At 41.4% G+C, this 24,367-nt stretch overlaps 1 protein-coding gene across 1 annotated transcript in view; it reads right to left on the reverse strand.

The window, feature by feature from the left end:
- Window positions 1–515: 515 nt before the first annotated feature.
- The window catches only part of LOC115110717 (nebulin-like), an 81,125-nt gene continuing 57,273 nt past the window's right edge, over window positions 516–24,367 (reverse strand). The window contains exons 112-141 of the mRNA XM_065013442.1: window positions 24,183–24,284; window positions 23,931–24,035; window positions 23,528–23,638; window positions 23,253–23,363; window positions 22,922–23,023; window positions 22,613–22,717; window positions 20,937–21,047; window positions 20,572–20,676; window positions 19,665–19,769; window positions 17,806–17,910; window positions 16,975–17,085; window positions 15,971–16,081; window positions 15,246–15,359; window positions 14,250–14,354; window positions 13,948–14,052; window positions 13,223–13,330; window positions 12,589–12,681; window positions 10,301–10,393; window positions 9,674–9,766; window positions 8,391–8,483; window positions 7,730–7,822; window positions 7,114–7,206; window positions 6,418–6,510; window positions 5,736–5,828; window positions 5,185–5,292; window positions 4,764–4,950; window positions 4,044–4,136; window positions 2,134–2,274; window positions 1,814–1,917; window positions 516–1,508 (exon numbers count right to left, since the gene is read on the reverse strand). Of these exons, the coding sequence (XP_064869514.1) occupies window positions 1,335–1,508; window positions 1,814–1,917; window positions 2,134–2,274; window positions 4,044–4,136; window positions 4,764–4,950; window positions 5,185–5,292; window positions 5,736–5,828; window positions 6,418–6,510; window positions 7,114–7,206; window positions 7,730–7,822; window positions 8,391–8,483; window positions 9,674–9,766; window positions 10,301–10,393; window positions 12,589–12,681; window positions 13,223–13,330; window positions 13,948–14,052; window positions 14,250–14,354; window positions 15,246–15,359; window positions 15,971–16,081; window positions 16,975–17,085; window positions 17,806–17,910; window positions 19,665–19,769; window positions 20,572–20,676; window positions 20,937–21,047; window positions 22,613–22,717; window positions 22,922–23,023; window positions 23,253–23,363; window positions 23,528–23,638; window positions 23,931–24,035; window positions 24,183–24,284 (3,267 nt within the window). The 3' untranslated portion in view covers window positions 516–1,334. The remainder of the gene's footprint in view (window positions 1,509–1,813; window positions 1,918–2,133; window positions 2,275–4,043; window positions 4,137–4,763; window positions 4,951–5,184; window positions 5,293–5,735; window positions 5,829–6,417; window positions 6,511–7,113; window positions 7,207–7,729; window positions 7,823–8,390; window positions 8,484–9,673; window positions 9,767–10,300; window positions 10,394–12,588; window positions 12,682–13,222; window positions 13,331–13,947; window positions 14,053–14,249; window positions 14,355–15,245; window positions 15,360–15,970; window positions 16,082–16,974; window positions 17,086–17,805; window positions 17,911–19,664; window positions 19,770–20,571; window positions 20,677–20,936; window positions 21,048–22,612; window positions 22,718–22,921; window positions 23,024–23,252; window positions 23,364–23,527; window positions 23,639–23,930; window positions 24,036–24,182; window positions 24,285–24,367) is intronic.

The raw sequence follows: 24,367 nt of genomic DNA on the forward strand, positions 1-24,367 counted from the left end.
GCCGGATGTGGTGCACCGCCCTATGGGACTCCCAATCACGGCCGGATGTGGTGCACCGCCCTATGGGACTCCCAATCACGGCCGGATGTGGTGCACCGCCCTATGGGACTCCCAATCACGGCCGGATGTGGTGCACCGCCCTATGGGACTCCCAATCACGGCCGGATGTGGTGCACCGCCCTATGGGACTCCCAATCACGGCCGGATGTGATACAGCTGCCTGTTGCTAGTGGCGAATTGGAACCTCTTCTATAGTGCAACTGGATGGTACGCTGTCAAGGAGGGTGAGTGTGTGTTGACGAGGCTCGAACCTGGGGCCTTTCTGTCATGTTATGGACAGTTTATCCTGAGTTGTACTCAGAGGACGCTTTACTGCTAAACTTTGCACACTGATGTCGGTTTCACTGCTAACGTGTTTTCTGTTTCTGCATTTTGAACTCTAGGAAATGTATGTAATGTAGCTAAATCAAAGTGGGGAGGCCACAAGATACAGAAATAGGAACACAAGACAGCACTAGTGCAGAGCGTGGTGTGCTTTATTAGCTACTGATTTAAGGTATATGACCTCATTGACCCCCAGACCTAGGTAATTAGAAGAAACAAAACACACATGCAACTAGTGGCCAGCCTTCAGGAGGGAAGAGGCTGCTCTTTTACAACTTCAGAACGCACAACTCTTCAGAAACTGGGGTGTGAAACGCTCTGAACGTTGTAGATGGAAATAGTGAATAGAGCTGACACGGTTCCCTATTCTCTGACAAACAAACATTTGTTCTACACAATACATTTCTATCTGAACTTTCTGTAATGTTACATCCTGAACAGACCCATGGTTTAAGGTTGATGCCTCGGTAAGGTTACACATCTTTAATTTATTTTCATCAACCCCTTGTAGACTTAAGTGATAATACAACTTTATTCTCTCCATACGTTCACTTTTAAATTGCATGTAGCCCATCTCTTGTGTGAAAGTTAACTTTAAAGCTTTAAGAATATTTAACTGATAAATACATTTGCCTGCAATTTACACAATGGGATTTTGTCATATTGTTATTTGCGAAACAAGGTCTTGGAAGAGGTTTAACATTCGACAGTAGTCTATATATAGGTATGTTTATTTCTACGTCATCCACAGGGGACAATGAAACGGATGTAGACAATATACTATAGTAGACTAATAGTTACACAGCTATTAAAATCTCATTTTAAGCACTAGTCTACACAAAAGGTTTACGAAGTGACAGATTCAGCCGCAGGTAGGGGCCAATCAGGGAGCCCAGTGGATGTCTCGCACACTCTGGAGGAAGGATTGGGGGGATGGGTGGGCCTTGTCTTTAGATAACCTCAACATAATTGGCCGGCAGCATGCCAGTCTTGCCTGAGCGCTGCACAGTGCCGTACATCCAACCTTCATCGATGGCCTGCACGTTTACGATGACATCACCGTCCTTAAAGGACACCTCGTCACTGTCGGCAGAGGAGTAGTCATACATGGCACGCACCGTTTTCTGAAAGGGACAAAAAATAGATTTTAGTCATGGTAGCTGATGAAGAAAGCAGCGGATGGTTTACTGACATCTTTTTTACAAATCCATTTTTGGAACAAAGTAGTGCATAACATCCCACCAAATGGATTTTGGCAAAAAACTCCCAACACAGGCCTCCTTGTTTTTCTGGCATCTCCCTTCCCAATGTGGAGGCAATAAAATGTCTAAATCTGTTTCACAGTCAGTCAGCAGCCAACAAACTGAGGACTGGTTGCCATGGTAATGACCTTTTTCCTGTGAGCGTGTTACATGGGTACAGTACTCACTCCGGTGGTGGAGGGGTGGGAGGGGACAGAGGACACTGTGGTCTGCTGGGTGGCTACAGAGGAAGACCTCTGCTGCAGCTCCACGGTCTTGGTGTGTGTGTAGCCTGCAGGAGATGGGAAAGACAGTCAAGTCAGCTGTCAAAGTTAGGAAGAGGAGTGGGCACAGGGTACTGACTATACAAAGTATTGATGAGGTTTGAATATATAGGTCTTAAATCCATGTGGACACTTAAACTTCAAGTGGTCCAAAGTGGTTTGGTGGTGTGATATCTAAACTTGGTTGTGAGTGAGCAGAGGAGGACCTACTACAGTAGACCTACCCATAGAGGGGAGAGTGAAGCCGTTGCTGTACAGCGACATGTGGTGTCCTGGGTCCTCAGACACCTCAGACTTCTCATCGCCAACACCACTCATAGCACTGGTAGAGCGGGAGTGCTCCTTGCTGCGTCGCTGGGCTTGGACTGTCAGATAAGGAATGTCATGGGTTGAATAATATTTGTATTTTAAGCTACAGGTAACTGCCAACATAATGGAAACGTGTGAGTAAATGAGGGTTCTGTAGTCCCCGCCACGTAATTGGCCGGCAGCGTGCCAGTCCCCACCAAGCTCATCACAAACCTGGGGACCCAGGGACTGAACATCTCCCTCTGCAACTGTATCCTGTACTTCCTGACGAGCCGGCCCCAGGCATTGAGGGTAGGGAACAACACCTCTGCCAAGCTGGCCCTCAACACGGGGGCCCCTCAGGGGTGTGTGCTTAGTTCCCTCCTGTACTCCCTGTTCACTCACGACTGCGTGGCTAAGCATGACTCCAACACCATCATCAAGTTTGCTGACGACAAGAAGGTGGTAGGCCTGATCACCGATGGTGATGAGACCGCCTACAGAGAGGAGGTCAGAGATCTAGCAGTGTGGTGCTGGGACAACAACCTCTCCCTCAATGTCAGTCAGACCAAGGAGCTGAACGTGGACGACAGCAGAAAGAAAGGAGCGCATGCCCACATGGACAGGCCACATTGATCTGGTACTCCTTGTATATAGCTCCACATTGATCTGGTACTGGTACTCCTTGTATATAGCTCCACATTGATCTGGTACTGGTACTCCTTGTATATAGCTCCACATTGATCTGGTACTGGTACTCCTTGTATATAGCCCCACATTGATCTGGTACTGGTACTCCTTGTATATAGCTCCACATTGATCTGGTACTGGTACTCCTTGTATATAGCCCCACATTGATCTGGTACTGGTACTCCTTGTATATAGCCCCACATTGATCTGGTACTGGTACTCCTTGTATATAGCTCCACATTGATCTGGTACTGGTACTCCTTGTATATAGCTCCACATTGATCTGGTACTCCCTGTATATAGCTCCATTCTTGGGTATTTTATTCCTCGTTTTAATATTTGTATTATTATTTTGTATTATCTGCATCGTTGGGAAGGGCTCGTGAACAAGCATTTCACGGGAAAGTCTACACCCGTTGTATTCGGCACGTGACAAATACAAGTTGATTAGATTTGGTTCTGGCTGCTCTGTTATGGTGTGGGGTGCATTTCCTGGCATGGTTTATGTCCACTCAACCCCTTATTTATTTTTATTTCACCTTTATTTGGCCAGGTAGGCTAGTTGAGAAGTTCTCATTTACAACTGAGACCTGGCCAAGATTAAGCACAGCAGTTCGAAACATACAACAACACAAAGTTACACATGGAATAAACAGAGAGGGCAAGGTAAACGGCAGTAAATACACAGCCATTCTGAGTGATCACCTTCAACCTATGATTAATCATTTCTATCCTGCTGGGAGTGGATGACAATGTCCCCATCCACAGGGCACACATGGTCACTGAATGGTTTGATGAGCATGAAAACGATGTAAACCATATGCCATGGCCATCTCAGTCACAAGACCTCAACCCAATTGAACACTTATGGGAGATTCTGGAGTGGCAGTTGAGATAGCGTTTCCCACCGCCATCAACAAAACACCAAATTATGGAATAGTTACGCATTCCTCCTGACAGGAGTTCAACACAGTTGTAGAATCTATGCCAAGGCGCATTGAAGCCGTTCTGGCTGCTCGTGGTGGCCCAACGACCTATTAAGACACTTTGCTGGTGTTTCCATTATTTTGGCTGTTACCTGTATAACTAATTCAGAATTCTTTCATTTATATGATTTCCTGTAATGTAAATCATGTCATGCCCAGGCGTCTCTCACCTGACATCATGTGCAGACTCCTGGACTGAATGTTGTCCTCAGCAGGGTCATAGTCAAACACAGAGCCGGGATTGGTGCGCCACACACGTAGATCTGAGGGTGAACAGACAGAGAGGCTTTAATGGTCTGCTGGGGTTTCCAATACCTGCAATTTTCTTCATTGTCCATGTACGTATTCTGACCCATTCTGCGTTAAAAAGTACATCGTATATCTAGGCCTGGATTCAATCCGATACTTAAATATCAAAAGTAAATGTAATTGCTCAAATATCCCTATGTACAAAAGTAAAAGTATAAATTATTCAAAATTCCTTATATTAAGCAAACCAGACAGCCTCGTTTTAGTTTAGTTTTTGGATAGCCAGGGGCATACTCCAACCCTCAGACATCATTTATAAAAGAAGCATTTGTGTTTATTGAGTCTGCCAGAACAGAGGCATTAGGGTTGACCGGGAAGTGTGTGAATTGGACAGTTTTCCTGTCCTGCTAAGCATTCAAAATGTAATGAGTACTTTTGGGTGTCAGGAAAATGTATGGAGTAAAAAGTACATCATTTTATTCCACTACATACCTAAATAAAATAAAGTTGTCAAAAACAGATACCCCCAAAAACAACTTAAGTAGTATTTGAAAGTATTTGTACTTTCCACCACTGGCTGTAGCACGGTTTCAGATTGATTCACGGCACTACAGTGGGTGTGTGTGTGTTTTATTGGGTACCAGTGACAGTCTCCTGTTCGTGCTCCACGACACGTCTCTTCTCCATCTCGACCACGCGTCTCTGGATGCCACGGTAGTTGATGTCGCTGAACTCCTGGGTGTTCTTCTTCACGCGGTCCATGACAGGGTCAGAGGTAGTGGGAGTGAAGCTGCCCTTAGTCCTTTCAAAGTCCTGGTGGTATCTCACCTGGTGGACACAGCACTGGGATGGTTTCACATCGGTAGGGAAGGAGTAATCAACTAGGTATGGCATGTGTTATTTCATTTTAATAAAGGACTAAGTGGAAAGCCTAGTTCAATTTAAGTGGTATGGTTTAACATTGGTACGAATTATGAAAGTGATACATTTTTGTCTGGCATCAGTTATTACATATAAATGACTTTACAAGCTTAATTAACATTATAAAAACCAGAGACTAACTCCAGAAATGTTGCGTTGAGTCTCCTTGACCCGTCTCATCTCAGGTGTGTCCAACACAAAGGCAGCCTTGCCCTGGACCTGCTTACGGAAGCTGTCAGAGTACAACACCTGTGGGATGGCAGAGAGGACAGCAGAGGAACAACGTGAGCACCAAAGTTAACAGATAGGCCCACTCTGAGAAGGGCTTATTATTGGGACCTCCGACAGATGATATTAGCAGGGAGATTCAAACATTCAGAGTGGGTGTGGATTAAGAGAGTGTGTCCGAATTCATAAGGGGGTTAGGAGTGTGTTTTCCAATCCTTAATGGGGGTGATTGGAGTGTGAGAAAGTCAGGGGAACAGGAGGAAGTTGACTAGTTTCAAGAACAAGGGAGAGGGTTAGCGGTGATAATACAGACAACACAGCTGGTGGGTGGTATTAAAAGAGATGAGGAGAGTAGAGGTTGACTACTGTAGATCTGATTAATATGGTTAACTAAAGAAGGAGGAGTTAGAGGGTTAACATGGGTTCTAAAGGGGCACACAGGTCATGGAGGATGGCTGGTGTACCGAGCTAATTTGTTCTTGGTTCCGTTTCGCTCTCTCCATCTCTGGAGTGAACACTTGGGGTGTTCCTTTAGCAGAACTGTCCTTATACAACACCTACAGAACAGAAACACAATGCCCCCCAGGGGACCGTAAGACACACTGCAACAACACAGACAGCAATCACACAACCCAACACACACACACTAAAACATCTGCAGCCTCCACAGCTTGGCAAGGATGTTAGTTGCCACACTAAAACAGGAGACATAATAACACACAACTAACACTGCTGTGGAGAGGAGATCAAAACTTTGTGGGGAAAAAAGGTTATGGAAAGGGTAAATGGAAAAGCAAAAACACTCGGAGCATGAGGGAGCCACATCGTAGAGGGTGTTTTTGGCTGAGGTTGGAATTAAGGGAGAGTCAAAGGTGATTTACTGATGTTGGAAGGTGGATGGATGGATAGATAGGAGGGAGAAGGACGGATGTGTTATATATATAAGGGAGCTCCAGCCTGAACCGATGGGCATCGCTGATGCAGGAAGATAAAAGGAGCATATGAGGGTTGATGATGAGGGGTCAGGGGTCAGCAGATAAAGAAGACGGTTTAAGGAGGTGAGGGAGGGTCATGCTCAAATGTCAACTAAACCCAGTGAGAAACACAGAAACACGTGTTGGTGGGTTCAATGGTTTCCTCTAGTACCGAGCTGATGTTCTTCTGCATCTCACGGACCCTCTTCACCTCTGGTAGGTCTGAGACGGCTGTGCCCTGCCCCAACGAGTCCTTGTACTTTATCTACACATCAGATCAGCAGCACGGGTCCCATGCAGAGTAGAGGAGATGTCACAATGGACATACACACAGAGAGCAACCGTAAGCCAGAGACAGACAGCAGCTACAAATGGCATTGAACTCATAATAGCACAAAGACAAGAGCAACTACAGAGGAATAAAGCTAGAATGAACACACAGAACACAGCAACAACTTCAGCAACAGCATTTTGGGCCTCACCTCTTAGATGGAAACATGTCATCACAGAGAGTGGTTCCTCTACCAATATATTGTTCAGACATAGTTACATGTTACCAGAGAACTTGACATTGTAAAATCATCATCTACTTGCATCATTTTTGGGAAAAATGGATGTTTAACTGGAACAAGCTACATTAGTATCATTACTACATGATATGTTTGATGAGATGGTGATAAAGGCTGATTTAATAGGGTATCTTTCACAGATAAGTTTTGAGGTGGGGTGAGATTGGAAAGGGTTGGACAGGGGAATTAAAGAGGGGTTTGAGTTGTACAGGGGCTTGAATAACAGGAGCAGGACAGACAGGAGTATATGGATGGTAGATGAAAGGTAGGTAGGTGGATCACACTATAATACTATGTACCGTGCTAATGTGTTGCTGATTGCGTTTAACTCTCTCCATCTCTGGGGTGTCTGACAGAGCTGTCCCTCTTCCCAAATCCTCTTTGTACTGTATCTTTAAACAGTAACACGAGGACAACCAGTCAGAAAGAGGGTTGATTTCCCATTCAAATAATAACAAAGGATATTGTAAACTTTTGATGGCCGCCATCAAATGCATGCAAAGGTTTGGGTTACAGTTAAACAACTGTTCTGAAATCTCACAGCACTTCAGTAAAGAAACTGAGTAGAAATAAAATCAAAAGATTTTTAAAAAGTATGATGAAATGAATAGAAACAAAAAATGAAGAAAACTCTAAGAGCAATTTGTCTGGTAGGATTGAAAACAAAAATTTGAGGGGATGATTCTATTTGGGCCTTTAGTTTGGAGGAAAAAAGGAAGTTATGTTATTTAGTATTCAGGAGGAAGCGCTAGGCTTCATCTTAGCACACAGAAGTCAAAGGTCAGGAGAATAACCACTGATAGTTTAGGGGGCATTATTTGAGGTCAGTTAGGGGTCTTACGACAGAGAAGGTATGAGTTTTTTGGGAGTTTGTTGGTTGGGAAATTAAGCGGGGCTAGATAGAAACTCTAATACCGAACTGATGTTCTTCTGCATCTCACGAACCCTCTTCACCTCAGGTAGGTCTGAGACGGCTGTTCCCTGACCCAACGAGTCCTTGTACTTTATCTACCATAGGGGTTCCATGAGGAACAGAGACAAAGCAAGACAGATATAAAGCACACACATACTGTACATACACACAGCAGCAAAGACGAAGGCCTCACTGAAAACAGTGACAATGCAACTGGCGTAAAGCACAAGAACGCTCACATGTAGGTAAAACAGTCATGATTGTTAACAGCAGTTAAGTTTACAGCATATACCATTTATAACACTATACACAATGTAGCTGAATAGGAAACTTCTGAGCGAATGAAAGGTCGATATTTGGTTTAGTTTATTACAGATCTTAGATGTAATGAATTATTGTTTTGTTTGATGACTTCTGTTGAGTCTGCTGGGACAATGAACTCTGAGATTAGTATATACTCTGCAGAATGGTGTTGAAAAGGTGGAAATTAAAAATGGTTGCCATTATGTAGAGATTAAACCATTATATGGATATTTTTTTATCTGGGAACTGTGCTGGTGGTGGTGTGGGGGTCAGCATGGAGCCTATGGCATGGAAGTGTAGCCTGAGTGAAGATGGGTGGAGAGGAGAGGAGAAGAAAAGCAGGGTCACACGATAGTGTACCGTGCTAATGTTTGTCTGATTGCGTTTAACTCTGTCCATCTCTGGGGTGTCTGACAGAGCTGTTCCTCCTCCCAAATCCTCTTTGTACTGAATCTTTAAACAGTAACACAGGGACAACCAGTCAGAAAGAGGGTTGATTGCCCACTTAAATACAAACAAAGGATATTGTAAACTTATGATGGCCGCCATAAAATACATGCAAAGGTTTGGGTTACAGTTAAACTACTGTTCTGAAATCTCACAGCACTTCAGTAAAGAAACTGAGAAGAAAAAATAAATGTTTGATGAAATTATTATAAATAAAACATGGAGAAGAAAAATCTAAATGCAGTTTGTTTGTCTGGTGGGACACAGATTGAAAAACAAGAAAACTAAAAGGGGATGGTTCTATTTGGGCCTTTAGTTTGGAGGAAAAAAGGAAGTTACGTTATTTTGTATTCAGGAGGAAGCACTAGGCTTCATCTTGGCGCACAGAAGTCAAAGGTCAGGAGAATAACCATGGATAGTTTAGGGGGCATTATTTGAGGTCAGTTAGGGGTCATACGACAGAGAAGGTATGACATTTTTGGGAGTTTGTTGGATGGGAAATTAGACGGGGCTAGATAGAAACTCTAATACCGAGCTGATGTTCTTCTGCATCTCCCGAACCCTCTTCACCTCAGGTAGGTCTGAGACGGCTGTTCCCTGACCCAACAAGTCCTTGTACTTTATCTACCATAGGGGTTCCATGAGGAACAGAGACAAAGCAAGACAGATATAAAGCACACACATACTGTACATACACACAGCAGCAAAGACGAAGGCCTCACTGAAAACAGTGACAATGCAACTGGCGTAAAGCACAAGAACGCTCACATGTAGGTAAAACAGTCATGATTGTTAACAGCAGTTAAGTTTACAGCATATACACTTTATAACACTATACGCAAAGTAGCTAAATAGAAAACTTCTGAGCGAATGAAAGGTCGATATTTGGTTTAGTTTATTACAGATCTTAGATGTAATGAATTATTGTTTTGTTTGATGACTTCTGTTGAATCTGCTGGGACAATGAACTCTGAGATTAGTATATACTCTGCAGAACGGTGTTGAAAAGGTGGAAATTAAAAATTGTTGTCATTATGTCAAGATGAAACCATTATATGGTCTAGTTTTTAAAATTATGGGAACTGTGCTGGTGGTGGTGTGGGGGTCAGCATGGAGCCTATGGCATGGAAGTGTAGCCTGAGTGAAGATGGGTGGAGAGGAGAGGAGAAGAAAAGCAGGGTCACACGATAGTGTACCGTGCTAATGTTTGTCTGATTGCGTTTAACTCTGTCCATCTCTGGGGTGTCTGACAGAGCTGTTCCTCCTCCCAAATCCTCTTTGTACTGAATCTTTAAACAGTAACACAGGGACAACCAGTCAGAAAGAGGGTTGATTGCCCACTTAAATACAAACAAAGGATATTGTAAACTTATGATGGCCGCCATAAAATACATGCAAAGGTTTGGGTTACAGTTAAACTACTGTTCTGAAATCTCACAGCACTACAGTAAGAAACTGAGAATATATATTTTTTTAATTAAAAAGTATGATGAAATTATTTGAAACAAAAATTGGAGAAGAAAAATCTAAATGCAGTTTGTTTGTCTGGTGGGACACAGATTGAAAAACAAGAAAACTAAAAGGGGATGGTTCTATTTGGGCCTTTAGTTTGGAGGAAAAAAGGAAGTTATGTTATTTTGTATTCAGGAGGAAGCACTTGGCTTCATCTTGGCGCACAGGAGTCAAAAGTCAGGAGAATAACCACTGATAGTTTAGGGGACATAATTTGAGGTCAGTTAGGGGTCATACGTCAGAGAAGGCATGACATTTTTGGGAGTTTGTTGGTTGGGAAATTAGACGGGGCTAGATAGAAACTTTAATACCGAGCTGATGTTCTTCTGCATCTCCCGAACCCTCTTCACCTCAGGTAGGTCTGAGACGGCTGTTCCCTGACCCAACGAGTCCTTGTACTTTATCTACCATAGGGGTTCCATGAGGAACACAGAGACAAAGCAAAACAGATATAAAGCACAAACATACTGTACATACACACAGCAGCAAAGACGAAGGCCTCACTGAAAACACTGACAATGCAGCTGGCGTAGAGCACAAGAACGCTCACATGTAGGTAAAACAGTCATGATTGTTAACAGCAGTTACAGCAGTTAAGTTTACAGCATATACCGTTTATAACACTTTAAACAATGTTCAGTTGAAGTCGGAAGTCTACATACACGTTAGCCAAATACATTTAAACTCAGTTTTTCACAATTCCTGACATTTACTCCTCGTAAAAATTCCCTGTCTTAGGTCAGTTAGTATCACCACTTTATTTTAAGAATGTGTCAGAATAATAGTAGAGATAATGATTGATTTCAGCTTTTATTTCTTTCATCACATTCCCAGTGGGTCAGAAGTTGACATAAACTCAAATATTATTTGGTAGCATTGCCTTTAAATGGTTTCACTTGGGTCAAATGTTTCAGGTAGCCTTCCACAAGCTTCCCACAATAAGTTGGGTGAATTTTGTCCCATTCCTCCTGACAAAGCTGGTGTAACAAAGTCAGGTTTATAGGCCTCCTTGCTTGCACATGCTTTTTCAGTTCTGTCCACACATTCTCTATGGGATTGAGGTAAGGGCTTTGTGATGGCCACTCAAATACCTGACTTTGTTGTCCTTAAGCCATTTTGCCACAACTTTGGAAGCATGCTTGGGGTCATTGTCCATTTGGAAGACCCATTTGCGCCCAAGCTTTAACTTCCTGACTGATGTCTTGAGATGTTGCTTCAATATATCCATATAATTTTCCTCCCTCATGCCATCTATTTTGTGAAGTGCATCAGCACCCCCACAACATGTTGCTATCACCCCTGTGCTTCACAGTTGGGATGGTGTTCTTCGGCTTGCAAGCCTCCCCCTTTTTCTTCCAAACATAACGAAGGTCATTATGGCCAAACAATTCTATTTTTGTTTCATCAGACCAGAGGACATTTCTCCAAAAAGTACGATCTTTGTTCCCATGTGCAGTTGCAAACCGTAGTCTGGCTTTTTTATAGCTGTTTTGGAGCAGTGGCTTCTTCCTTGCTGAGCGGCCTTTCAGATTATGTCGATATAGGACTCGTTTTCCTGTGGATATAGATACTTTTGTACCTGTTTCCTCCATCATCTTCACAAGGTCCTTTGCTGTTGTTCTGGGATTGATTTGCACTTTTCGCACCAAAGTACTTTCATCTCTAGGAGACAGAACGCGTCCCCTTCCTGAGCGCTATGACGGCTGCATGGTCGCATGGTCTTTATACTTGCGTACTCTTGTTTGTACAGATGAACGTGGTACCTTCAGGCATTTGGAAATTGCTCCCAAGGATGAACCAGACTTGTGGAGGTCTACACATTTTTTTTCTGAGGTCTTGGCTGATTTCTTTAGATTTTCCCATGATGTCAAGCAAAGAGGCACTGAGTTTGAAGGTAGGCCTTGAAATACATCCACAGGTACACTTCCAATTGACTCAAATGATGTCAATTAGCCTATCAGAACCTTCTAAAGCCATGGCATCATTTTCTGGAATTTTCCAAGCTGTTTAAAGGCACAGTCAACTTAGTGTATGTAAACTTCTGACCCACTGGAATTGTGATACAGTGAATTATAAGTGAAATAATCTGTCTGTAAACAATTGTTGGAAAAATTACTTGTGTCATGCACAAAGTAGATGTCCTAACTGACCAAAACTATAGTTTGTTAACAAGAAATTTGTGGAGTGGTTGAAAAACGAGTTTTAATGACTCCAACCTAAGTGTATGTAAACGTCTGACTTCAACTGTAGCTGAATAGGAAACTTCTGAGCGAATGAAAGGTTGATATTTGGTTTAGTTTATTACAGATCTTAGATGTAATGAATTATTGTTTTGTTTGATGACTTCTGTTGAATCTGCTGGGACAATGAACTCTGAGATTAGTATAAACTCTGCAGATCGGTGTTGAAAAGGTGGAAATTAAAAATGGTTGCCATTATGTAAAGATTAAACCATTATATGGTCTAGTTTTTAAAATTATGGGAACTGTGTTGGTGGTGGTGTGGGGGTCAGCATGGAGACTATGGCATGAAAGTGTAGCCTGAGTGAAGATGGGTGGAGAGGAGAGGAGAAGAAAAGCAGGTTCACACTACAGTGTACCGTGCTAATGTTTGTCTGATTGCGTTTAACTCTGTCCATCTCTGGGGTGTCTGACAGAGCTGTTCCTCCTCCCAAATCCTCTTTGTACTGAATCTTTAAACAGTAAGAGGAGGCAAAAAGTAGTGAGCGACGATTAACCTGACACAAAACATTTCTAGATGGCACATGACTGAAGCATTACACCGGTTGGCTAACAGTAAAATAATTACCATATAATGGCACTTCAGCATTGCACAAACCAGAGGTTTAACATCTAAAAATGTTATTAACCTAAAGGTTAAAGCTGCTAATTATAGGAAAAATACAGCAACCCTGGGCACAGACGTCAATTCAACATCTATTCCATTTCGTTGAAATGAAGTGGAAACAACATTGATTCAACCAGTGTGTGCCCAATGGGAAGTTTGTCTAGGATTAATCTCGCACTATCTATCATAGTTAATATCTATATTATCTACATCAAAAAGGGCTGCATATCAGGGAATGTTAACTTTCAGTTCAAAAGAGAGTCAAAAAATAAGCAAAGAAATAAAAATATCAAGAAAGGGGAGGTATATAAAAAAAAAAGTGAAAATCTGTTATTAGAAAAGGTCAAACATATTTTTAAAAGATACTCATGTAGCAGTAGGTATACCGAGCTGAAATTCTTTGTATTCTCTTTAACACGTAGCATTTCAGGGGTGTCCTTTATTGATGACACTTTGCCCTTAACGTTTTTAAGGTGGTCTGTCTGGTACTGAAGCTACAGGGAAAAGAGCACAAGTGCAGTTAAAATGTCTCGCAATAATAACAAACGAAAAAATGAAGAAAAGATAGAAAAAGAAAACAAAAAGAGAAAAAAGCAACAACCATGATAAAACAATGGCGCTCTAATGAATATTACAAACGCACTGCCTTTTTTTTTCCTGCCGATAGTAAAATGCATAAACCGCATGGTCTACTCTACACTGGAAAAAAAAGATCTCTTTACTGTTGTTTATGGAATATGCCATTCTCTAATTATATAGATTCAACTATGTAATTAGCTGCTGTTCTTCCCAAGAACAATAAAAAGCCTTGAGCCTGGCTTTTCTGAATCGACAATTACATAATAAACATAATGTACAGTATGCTGCTGGTTTTCATTAGTTCAGACAGCACAACACAACAGATGTTCATAAAGAAACAATGAACATATACTGTAAATGTATATAAAGTATTGTAGGTAATACTTTGAAGAGAAGACACCGAAGACACACAGAGAGCCACCTTGCTGCCACTGACTGGCATGGGTGATGATGAACCTGAGATCTGGAACCTGGGCATTTGGTTCCAAACGGAGGATTCTAAAACAGAAGGTTCTAAAAGGGTTCTACTTACAGTGCTGAAGTTTTTCTGGTTCTCACGGACTCTCATCATCTCAGGGGTGTCCAGGACGGGCACATAGTGAGACATGGTATTCTTAGCCTCCTCCCTGTACTTTTTCTGTTGGACACAATACACACACACACACCGAGAGAGCGAGAAGTCACACAACACCTTGGTCAACTCTGATGTCAATATATTCAACGCATATCAATCTATATCCCTCATATCAATGCAAAGGTAATCTACATAGTTTGTGGATAGTTTATTAACATGGTTTGTGGACACTCCATAGTCATTCGGAGCGTTCCTCTTACCTGGCTGACCATGTTCCTGATATTCTGTGCGTGGAGGATGTCAGGGGTGTCGATAACACTAGTGTAGCTAGCCCTGTCCGCCTCAGCAGTCTGCTTGTACTTTTGCTGAGGAGGGGCACAAACTGCGGCTCAGAAAAACACTCTTTGTGAAATAACAACTACATGCACTGATGAAGAGTGGTTTTTCAGTATTCTTGGTATAGTACACAATTACCGTATTGAAAGAAATTAACATTGGGATATGGTTATGATTATAATGTGCATTTGTTACATGTAAAATAGCTATACAAAAACCTAAGTATAACTAAGACAGTTGGACAATATGAAATATCTTCTAGGTTCCAAAAAAGTCCTTCTCTGATAGTAATCTAAAAAATATTGCAATAATGTACAATGCTGAAAATAATGCGCAGTGCACATATTACAAAAAACAATGAATGGACTTAATGCACATATTACAAAAAACAATGAATGGACTTAATGCACATATTACAAAAAACAATGAATGGACTTAATGCACATATTACAAAAAACAATGAATGGACTTAATGCACATATTACAAAAAACAATGAATGGACTTAATGCACATATTACAAAAAACAATGAATGGAAAACAATGAATGGACTTAATTAAAAAACAATGAATGGATTAATGCACATATTACAAAAACAATGAATGGAAATGCACATATTACAAAAAACATGAATGGACTTAATGCACATATTACAAAAACAATGAATGGACAAAATATTACAAAAAACAATGAATGGACTTAATGCACATATTACAAAAAACAATGAATGGATTAATGCACTTAAAAAAACAATGAATGGACTTAATGCACATATTACAAAAAACAATGAATGGACTTAATGCACATATTACAAAAAACAATGAATGGACTTAATGCACATATTACAAAAAACAATGAATGGACTTAATGCACATATCACAAAAAAAGGATGGCTTGGTCCAAGTACCCAGCCCCACTGACCTGGCTGAGGATGTCTGTAGCATTCCTAGCCCTCATGAAGTCTGGCGTGTCTGTAGCCAAAGCCGACATTCCTTTGCCCTTTATCTCTGTCTCCAATGTCTTCTTGTACTCTTTCTGCAAACAGCCACATTGCACACAGTCAAGTCAAACAATTCTTTATTAGAGTATTCAAATATAGCTATTGGATATTATATTAGGAAGGAAAGGGATCTCATTTGTTTAGGGACTGCAAAACCAAAAATGGGAAAAGTTAAAACAGGTTAGCACAAACAAACCAACAAGAACATGGGATAAATCAAGCTACGAGGGAGGGAGACAGGAAGGGTCCACTCAGAGCTGAAAGACAGGAGAAGGTTTAGTGTGAATCTCAGTGAGGTAGTGTAGGTCGTTTCAGACACCATATTATCTGGTTAACCTGGGGAACTACTAGCCTGGTCCCAGATCTGTTTGAAACTGTCTTGCAAACTCCTATGGTCAATGTCACCAATGTAGTTGGCACGACAGCACAAACAGATCTGGGACCAGGTTGGGGGAATGACACTACTAGCTCGACAACTGTGTTGTAAACACATTAGTGATGTCATCCTGCGTCAAGAAAAAAAAACAACCAGCTGCCTGGTTAGTTAGGTGATGAAACAGGAAGAGGAGGAGGAGACGGAAGCAGAGGACGGGGAAGGGGGGAGAGAAATGGGAGAAGAAGACTGTTCCATCTGTAGCAGTCCTACCTGACTCAGGATAGCAGTAGCATTTCTTGCTCTCAAAAGCTCCGGAGTTTCCTCAAAAACAGTTAGCCCTTTACCCTTCACCCCCTCCTCTAGATCCCTCCTGTACTCTTTCTACGGTGCGGAAGGAAGAACAGAGAGACTGCAGAGAGACAGGCAGGGCAACACAGGCAGGGCAACACAGACAGGATACGGTACAGTACCTGCTCACCTGGTAAGTAATACCGCTCCCCCATAGATCTCAAAGTCACCAAGTCTCCCCTTCAAATTATGACAAACCAGTTGTGGTTTTGGTTGACATGTACCGACAAATATTGACTTGCCAAGTCGGACATTCTCATTTATTTTTATACAATACGTATTTTGACCAATAGACATTAAATTGGTCATTGGAAAGACATTGGTGAGTTTGGTAAGCAGCCTGATAAAACAAAAATTTAATTTTATCAGATAGAACAATAAGACAAAAAATACCCACAGGACATTTGGTACAAGACAGTTTGTTCATGAGGCTTTTTGCCAAAAGCACTTATGTTTGCATTTCATCAGGGCATCATGCAGAACAAACACAGGAAACAGGGTTATTTAAAAAGCCAAACCAGACAGAAAAACCAGACAAATTAAGACAGTTGTTTTGATGGAATGGGTGGGAACTACAAAGGTCACAATGTCAACATAGATGACAGTTCATACATAACACTAATAGTGCAGACATGGCAATAAAACAAAGTCTTTAACAAAAACAGTCACGCAACACTACTATGGTACTATGAAAAGGGACGGGTGTGTTACGTGTAATCGTAATAGAGTGTATTATCGTTGGGTGGTGAACCATGCAAGTTAACCACAACTAACCTGGGTGTGACAATTTCTTGAGGAGAAAAAGTCACACACGTGGGATTAAAAGAAGGAGGGTTGTGGTGGTTATGGTGGTCTTAGTATGATTATCAGAGGTGGGTGAAGAGGAGGAGGAGGGGTACAAAAGGGAGTCGACGTCTGTTCGTTACCTCGCTGGCTATTTTGGTGGCGTGTCTGACATGTAACATGGCAGGGGTGACCTCCAAGCCTGAGAGGTTCTTTCCCTTTATGGACTCCTCATATTCCTTATGATAGTCTTTCTATTCGCCGCAAAGATAAGACAAGGGACAGACACAGCTGAGATACATGCAAGTCTCATCACAATGCAAGCCTCACCTCAGTCTTTACCGCTCTTCCTGAGAACAACTCAGTGGTGTACTGCTCTACGTATGACGACAGTATGCCTCTGGTGTGTGTAATGTTTTTTTTGTACAGATATTAAAATATTTGAAACCTTTATATTTATACATGTATAATCCTGATATTTTATGTATGGATCCAGGTTTTCAGCAGTCACTGGTTTAAAAAAAATGTCCATATAAAAAAAAAGTATCTACGCAGTCTGGTACGTTTCCTGTTTTGTGTCAGTCAGTCTGTGCACTAGCAGGGAGACATGATTACCAGACAGACATCCAGTACCATGCCTTAACCGTGGATCATCAGAGGAATATTTCACTTTCTGTACTTACACAACATCATGTGTCAGTGTCACACAAGACTGCTATAAGCCATAGTCCCAGCGCTCCACTTTCACATCAAATTACACGTTGGAAAAATGACATTTCATAGACATTGTAGATAGACTTTTGAAGGACAGACTACAGAGTTTCCAAATCAAACAGTAGATCCAATACAATGACAGACAAAAACTACAGATTATTCCATGTGCATGTTCTCTTTGGAGCATCAGCGAAACTCCAGACTGCAAAGTAGAGGTGTTGTTGTATGAAACAATTAGAAACTATATAAGGAGTATTTACCGCGCTCTGCATGTGCTGGGCCTCCTTAGCCGTCACATAGGTGGGGGTCTCGAAGTCCAGCATGGCCTTTCCTCTAGCCTTCTCATACTTCTCCTTGTACTTCACCTGTGGATGGACACACAGGAGTCAGACAAATATATTCGCAATGTCTTAATTCATTTATTGAATAAAGTTGACTTACTTTATTCAATAAATATGATTAAATAGGCCATTTAATATTATCCTTGAGGCCTAAACGATACCAACTGCTGTTGTCATAACATCATGCCAGTTTAACAAGGTGTTTTCAGAGCACAAACTGACAGGGTTTGTGACAGGTCTGTTTCAATATAGTGAACTCTGGTCCAGATATTGTGTCCATCGAAGGCTTCTAGAGGGAACAATTACTCCACTTAAAATGGGAGCATGGGAAGCGATTTATAATGACCGCAATATAAACCTCTCAGGTTTAATGACGGAGTGACGAGTGGGAGATTTTATGGATCAATTAAAAAAGGACTTACATAATAACACACAGGCCAACCAACGCTTCCAGTAAAACTGTTTTCACAAGTCCACCAAGCCCTGACAAGTCAACAATACAAACATTAACTGTGTTTCATTGTGTTCCACTATTTAATGATTTTACATGTTGGAGAAGAAGCCTGGGAGAATTTAGATTCACAAGTCACAGGATAAAGCATTTCACTGTAAGGTCTACTACACCTGTTGTATTCGGCATTTCACTGTAAGGTCTACTACACCTGTTGTATTCGGCATTTTACTGTAAGGTCTACTACACCTGTTGTATTTGGCATTTCACTGTAAGGTCTACTACACCTGTTGTATTCGGCATTTCACTGTAAGGTCTACTACACCTATTGTATTCGACATTTCACTGTAAGGTCTACTACACCTGTTGTATTCAGCATTTCACTGTAAGGTCTACTACACCTGTTGTATTCTGCATTTCACTGTAAGGTCTACTACACCTGTTGTATTCGGCATTTCACTGTAAGGTCTACTACACCTTTTGTATTCGGCATTTCACTGTAAGGTCTACTACACCTGTTGTATTCGGCATTTCACTGTAAGGTCTACTACACCTGTTGTATTCAGCATTTCACTGTAAGGTCTACTACACCTGTTGTATTCTGCATTTCACTGTAAGGTCTACTACACCTGTTGTATTCTGCATTTCACTGTAAGGTCTACTACACCTGTTGTATTCGGCATTTCACTGTAAGGTCTACTACACCTGTTGTATTCGGCATTTCACTGTAAGGTCTACTACACCTGTTGTATTCAGCATTTCACTGTAAGGTCTACTACACCTGTTGTATTCTGCATTTCACTGTAAGGTCTACTACACCTGTTGTATTCGGCATTTCACTGTAAGGTCTACTACACCTGTTGTATTCCGCATTTCACTGTAAGGTCTACTACACCTGTTGTATTCTGCATTTCACTGTAAGGTCTACTACACCTGTTGTATTCTGCATTTCACTGTAAGGTCTACTACACCTGTTGTATTCGGCTTTTCACTGTAAGGTCTACTACACCTGTTGTATTCTGCATTTCACTGTAAGGTCTACTACACCTGTTGTATTCTGCATTTCACTGTAAGGTCTACTACACCTGTTGTATTCTGCATTTCACTGTAAGGTCTACTACACCTGTTGTATTCTGCATTTCACTGTAAGGTCTACTACACCTGTTGTATTCGGCGGGTGCAACAAATAAAATTTAATTCGATTTTGAAATGGAATATTGGAAAGATGATTTTCAAACTGAAAGTTGCCATCTCAAACATAGAAAGTTAAAACCCGGTGATGTCAGTAGGACAGGTCCATCGGTCGTCCCAGTCATCGGCCACTTACGTGACTCTGTAGTTCTGAAGCCTCCTTGTGATGAAGCTGTTCTGGTGAGTCAGCGATCATGAGGTAGTGACCCTTACTGTCCTCATGTTTCTTCTTGTACTGGTACTAAGAGGGAATCAATGCCCAGTAAAGCAGCTCAGTACAACAACGTGGGGAAAAATAGCCACTGCCGTTAGCTCCCTCAATGCCGCCAATTTAAAAATATGTATTATTTTAAACAAGAATGTTTTATAAAAAAGTTAAGGAAGGTGAATAAAAAGGGATGAAAAGAATGCAATGAAGAACAATTAGAAAAGAGAAGGTAAGGCAGAGAGTTCTAGAAGACTAAGTTATGATATACTAAGTAATGTTTTTAATAAAAAATGTTTTAAAATGATCCAGCACATGATAACATGCTAGAGACCGTGTGAAAAAGAAAACACTATAGATGGACTATAGATGGATGAAAAAAGAGATGGAGAAGGTTATAGCGGGTGCTAGTACAGGAAGTTTGGAGGTCAAAGGTGAGAAGGGTCAGGGTCACTACCAGATGATGTCCTTGAGGATTATGGGTAAAAGAGTATGATGCAAAAATTCTGATACTACAGATCTGTGTTTTACTATATCCCATACAGTATATACACAGCAGGACCAAACTGGTTGAAATTGACGTCATTACAACCACATTCCAACTACTTCTGGTTGTAAACTGATCGTAATTAAGTTATTTCAACCAGATTTGCCTGCTGAGAGAGAGCTAGGGAAAGCCTAATTATATGGAATGACTTTCTTGGAGGGTTGTGGTGGTGAGGTGGTTGGTTGTTGAGAAGGCGGTGGTTATGCAGAAGGGATGATGGTGATGATGACACTACCGGGTAGGAAGACGGTGGTATTGGGAGTACAAAGGGTTATGTGCAGATTGTCTTACGTCACTGGACAGCTTGCTGGTGCTCAGGTTGTGCTGCATGGACAGAGACTCTGCCATGTCTGTTACAGGTTTGTGCAGCTTCTTCAGGTCACCCTTGTACTTCACCTGTGAGATGAGAAGACGGACAGAAGAACATCATCGTATTATAGAGAGCTATTATATGGATATATTATTAGAATATAGTGTAATTATATATATATAGATTTATTATTGTAGAGTTTTATATAGCATTTCTCATTAACTGCTTGGTCCTGGTCGCTTTGTATATCTTTGACAAAGACCTGTGAGTAAAGAGGTCTTAGCCTGTAAGCAAATGTATCATATTAAAAGAGTACTACGCCTACTTGGGAGAGTGGAACACATACCTCACTAGCCAGCTTGTGTGCATCCTTCTGAGTCTTGTAAACCACACTCTCCTTCATGTCATACTTTGGCCTGAGCCCCTTCTCCTTGTCAAACTTGGCCTTGTACTGCACCTGGAGGGATATCATATGGCAGTGTGTGTGTTAGTCTCAGTCTAATTGTGTCTGTGAGGTAAGCCAAGAAAAACACAGCGAGAGTCAAATTAATGAGGAGAAAAATACAGTATTCGGTTATATAAAAAGGGCTCATGGCTTGTTCAATGATTTTAGAGGGATCTAAATTCAGAATTTCTACATCTAGGTAGCTCCTTACTGTGCTGTTTTAGTAGCCCTTGTTATACAGCATAACCAATTGAAGTCAAAAACCATAGGTTGCCTTCTAGGATTAATTTGATATAATGTATCTGGTGGGTATAACAAATGAATAAATAAGCATTGAGTCAACTAACCTCAGAAGGCAATTAAGACAACACTAAGAAGAAGCAACTGTACAAACAGAACATTGACTTCATATACCATTGGAACAGTGTGTATGGACCATTGGAACAGTGTGTATGGTAGTCAGAAATAGAAAATGAGGGAGAAAGTGATGCTGGGATCCCATTGCTGAAAGTCTGAGATAGACTCCTATTCTGTAGAGGAACCAGCTGACAAAAAGTCAGGGAGAGAGAGAAAGAGGGAGAGAGTGTGTAAATCCAATAGAAATGAGGAAATAAATCTGTCTAATTATAATCATGCTCCAAATGAAAAAGCAATGACAGAACTGCTGGCAACCCAATCAAATTGTCAACTCTGCCTCCTAGTGTTCAGTGTTGTCTATACTATAGAAGAGTTGTGAATAAGATACTTTAGACAGAAGCTTTGATACAGGATTTACAGTCTTCGTGGCACAGAGACAATTCTGTCGAACGATGCAGCAACAATAACCCTATGACATGCTATCACTGTAGGGGCCATTCCAGAGGAGGCAGAGACATTGACTAACCAGATGTCCCGGCTTTTCTGACATTGATCATTTAAGACGTTGATTCAACTGAGGGAGAAAAGGAAAAATAAAAAGGAAAAAAGCAATAGAAAACAATATTTTCTGTTGACTTTTAGGAAAATAGTTATTGCGTCACTATGCTGCCCTACCAAGAAAAAAGACAGTAACTGCTCATTTGGTCGAAAATTAGTTAATTCCATTTTTGCTACATTAAATACATGCTTAATCATGTGGACAAGTATCCTGCCTCTATTGTATTGTGTTTTGGAGAAAATGGGGGTCATGTTAGCAGTAACTGCATAAAGTTACTGTGAAACCAAGGTATATTAAAGCCATTTTTCTCATTTTTCAGTTACTGCCTTTTTGCTTGGTAGGGCAGAATGCATGTCTGTGTTTGCAAAAGCTTGCGATGGGAGAGAGAAAAAGAAGATAGCTACAGGTATAAGGAAACAAAACACAAAACAAAAAAGACTGGAGGAAAAACTATAACAATCAAGAATATTGGCAGATATCAAAGAATTATAACACAAATGAAAAAACGTAATCTTAAATTATGGAAGCAGAGGAGCCTCAACAGATGCTACCAGAAATCAACCAATCAGTGAGTCATTCAATAGGAGAAAGGAAGTCGCAAGACACAGACAGGAAGTTGCAGCCCATTTGACCCTGTCCCAGGGTTTGGTGTTGACCGTACCTGGCTGGTCAGCTTGGACACTGCAGTAGCCAGAGCGATGTCTGGACGGTGGGTCAGTGAGCCTCCATGGGCAGCCTCCTGGCGAGCTTTGTCACGGTAACCAATCTACCAGACACAATACACAAACCATCAGTGAGTAACAGCTCAGCACAGACTGTGGTGATTTGACTTGATGCCTTGTGATGCTGTCATGCTGAGAGTGTAAACATGCATCTTCAACTCAGAAAGGTAAACAAATACAACATTTTGCCAAACAGGCTAACAGTCTTCACCACTGTGTAGGCTATTCACAGTGTACTAAACACTCACATTGCTGGTGAGCTTGGAGGCCTGGGTGGCCTTCATGATGTCTGGGCGCATAGCCACAGAGGTGTAGTTGAGCTTGGCCTTAGCGCCCTGCTTGTAGGCAAACTAGAGATGGAGAGAGGAAAGAGTGAATCCCCCACATTGAAAGACTGATATTAAAGGCATGACATAGAGAGTGAAAAACATAAAAGCCACTTTGTGACAACTGCTGATGTAAAAATGAATACTTGATTAATAACGACCAATTATATCAAGCAAGCATGAACTGTTGAATGTCTTTAATATAGGAGATACAGTGATGTATTTTTCTAGAGGAGGATGGTTAGTGACTTACATTGCTCTGATTCTTGGCTACGTCCATGGCGTGCTGCACATCGGGAGGCACACTCATGTTGTTGTACTTGGACTTGCCCTTCTCCTTCTCAAACTTCTTCTTGTACTGTTTCTGTGAACAAAATGGCAGAGACAAAAATGTCAAAGGTAGCAAAAGGCTCAGGACTGTATAGTCTTGGGAAGTCTCATTCACTCTGTGCGAGAAATCTGGAAATGGAGGTTCAAGCCTGTATACCAGCTCCAACTAAACAGCTGATATGGAGAGTAGGGACTGACCTCGCTGACCAGTTTGCCCATGTCCTTGGCGTGGATGGTATCGCGGGTCGTGGGCAGAGTGTTGAATTTGCTGGTCTGATGCTCCATCTTGCTGGCCAGTTTGTATTTGCTCTGAGGAAAGGAAGAAAACAAACAACTAGTGTCTGACAGGAATCTGACTGGGTCTCGTACAAACTAAACTAACATAGTGTACAGTAGCTTCTTTCATTAAAACATGTGTTCTTGAAATATTTTGTAGCAAATTCCTTGTTCACCTATAAGATAAGGTCTACATTATGACATTTACCATCTATCTATGATAACTATACTGTAGGTTAGTAAAGACAGCCAATCACTGGCAGTAATAAACATGACATAGTAAGTATCTGTAGTTATCATGTGTTTGATGTTTTCTGCTTCTTACCTCAGATGCCAGAATGCGCACTGACTTGGCATGAAGGTTAGCAGGAGTGTCCAGAACAGTCTTATACTGGCCTTTTGCCTTCTCAAACTTCTCTCTGTATTTCACCTGTTGGACAGAACAAAGCACAACAATTAACACAGGTTCTTTTTTTCTTAAGATTAAAATGTCATGTGTCAGAATAGAATAGGATAGAACAGAATAGAATAACTTTCTTTTGATTGATGGGGGGCAGGTAAAGGAACAACTACTCACATTGCTGAAATCAGCATTCTTCTTAGCCAGGATGGCTAACTTGTCGTCCACGATGGACATCACACAACCCTTCATCATCTCCTTGTCATACTTGTATTCAATCTGAGGACAGCCAGATACACAACAGGGGTTGACCAGAGGTGCCATGTCAAAGATACAAGGTGTCAGTATAGAAACCTGGGATG

This window comes from Oncorhynchus nerka, linkage group LG3 (genome assembly GCF_034236695.1).
Source record: "Oncorhynchus nerka isolate Pitt River linkage group LG3, Oner_Uvic_2.0, whole genome shotgun sequence".
NCBI lineage: Eukaryota > Metazoa > Chordata > Actinopteri > Salmoniformes > Salmonidae > Oncorhynchus > Oncorhynchus nerka.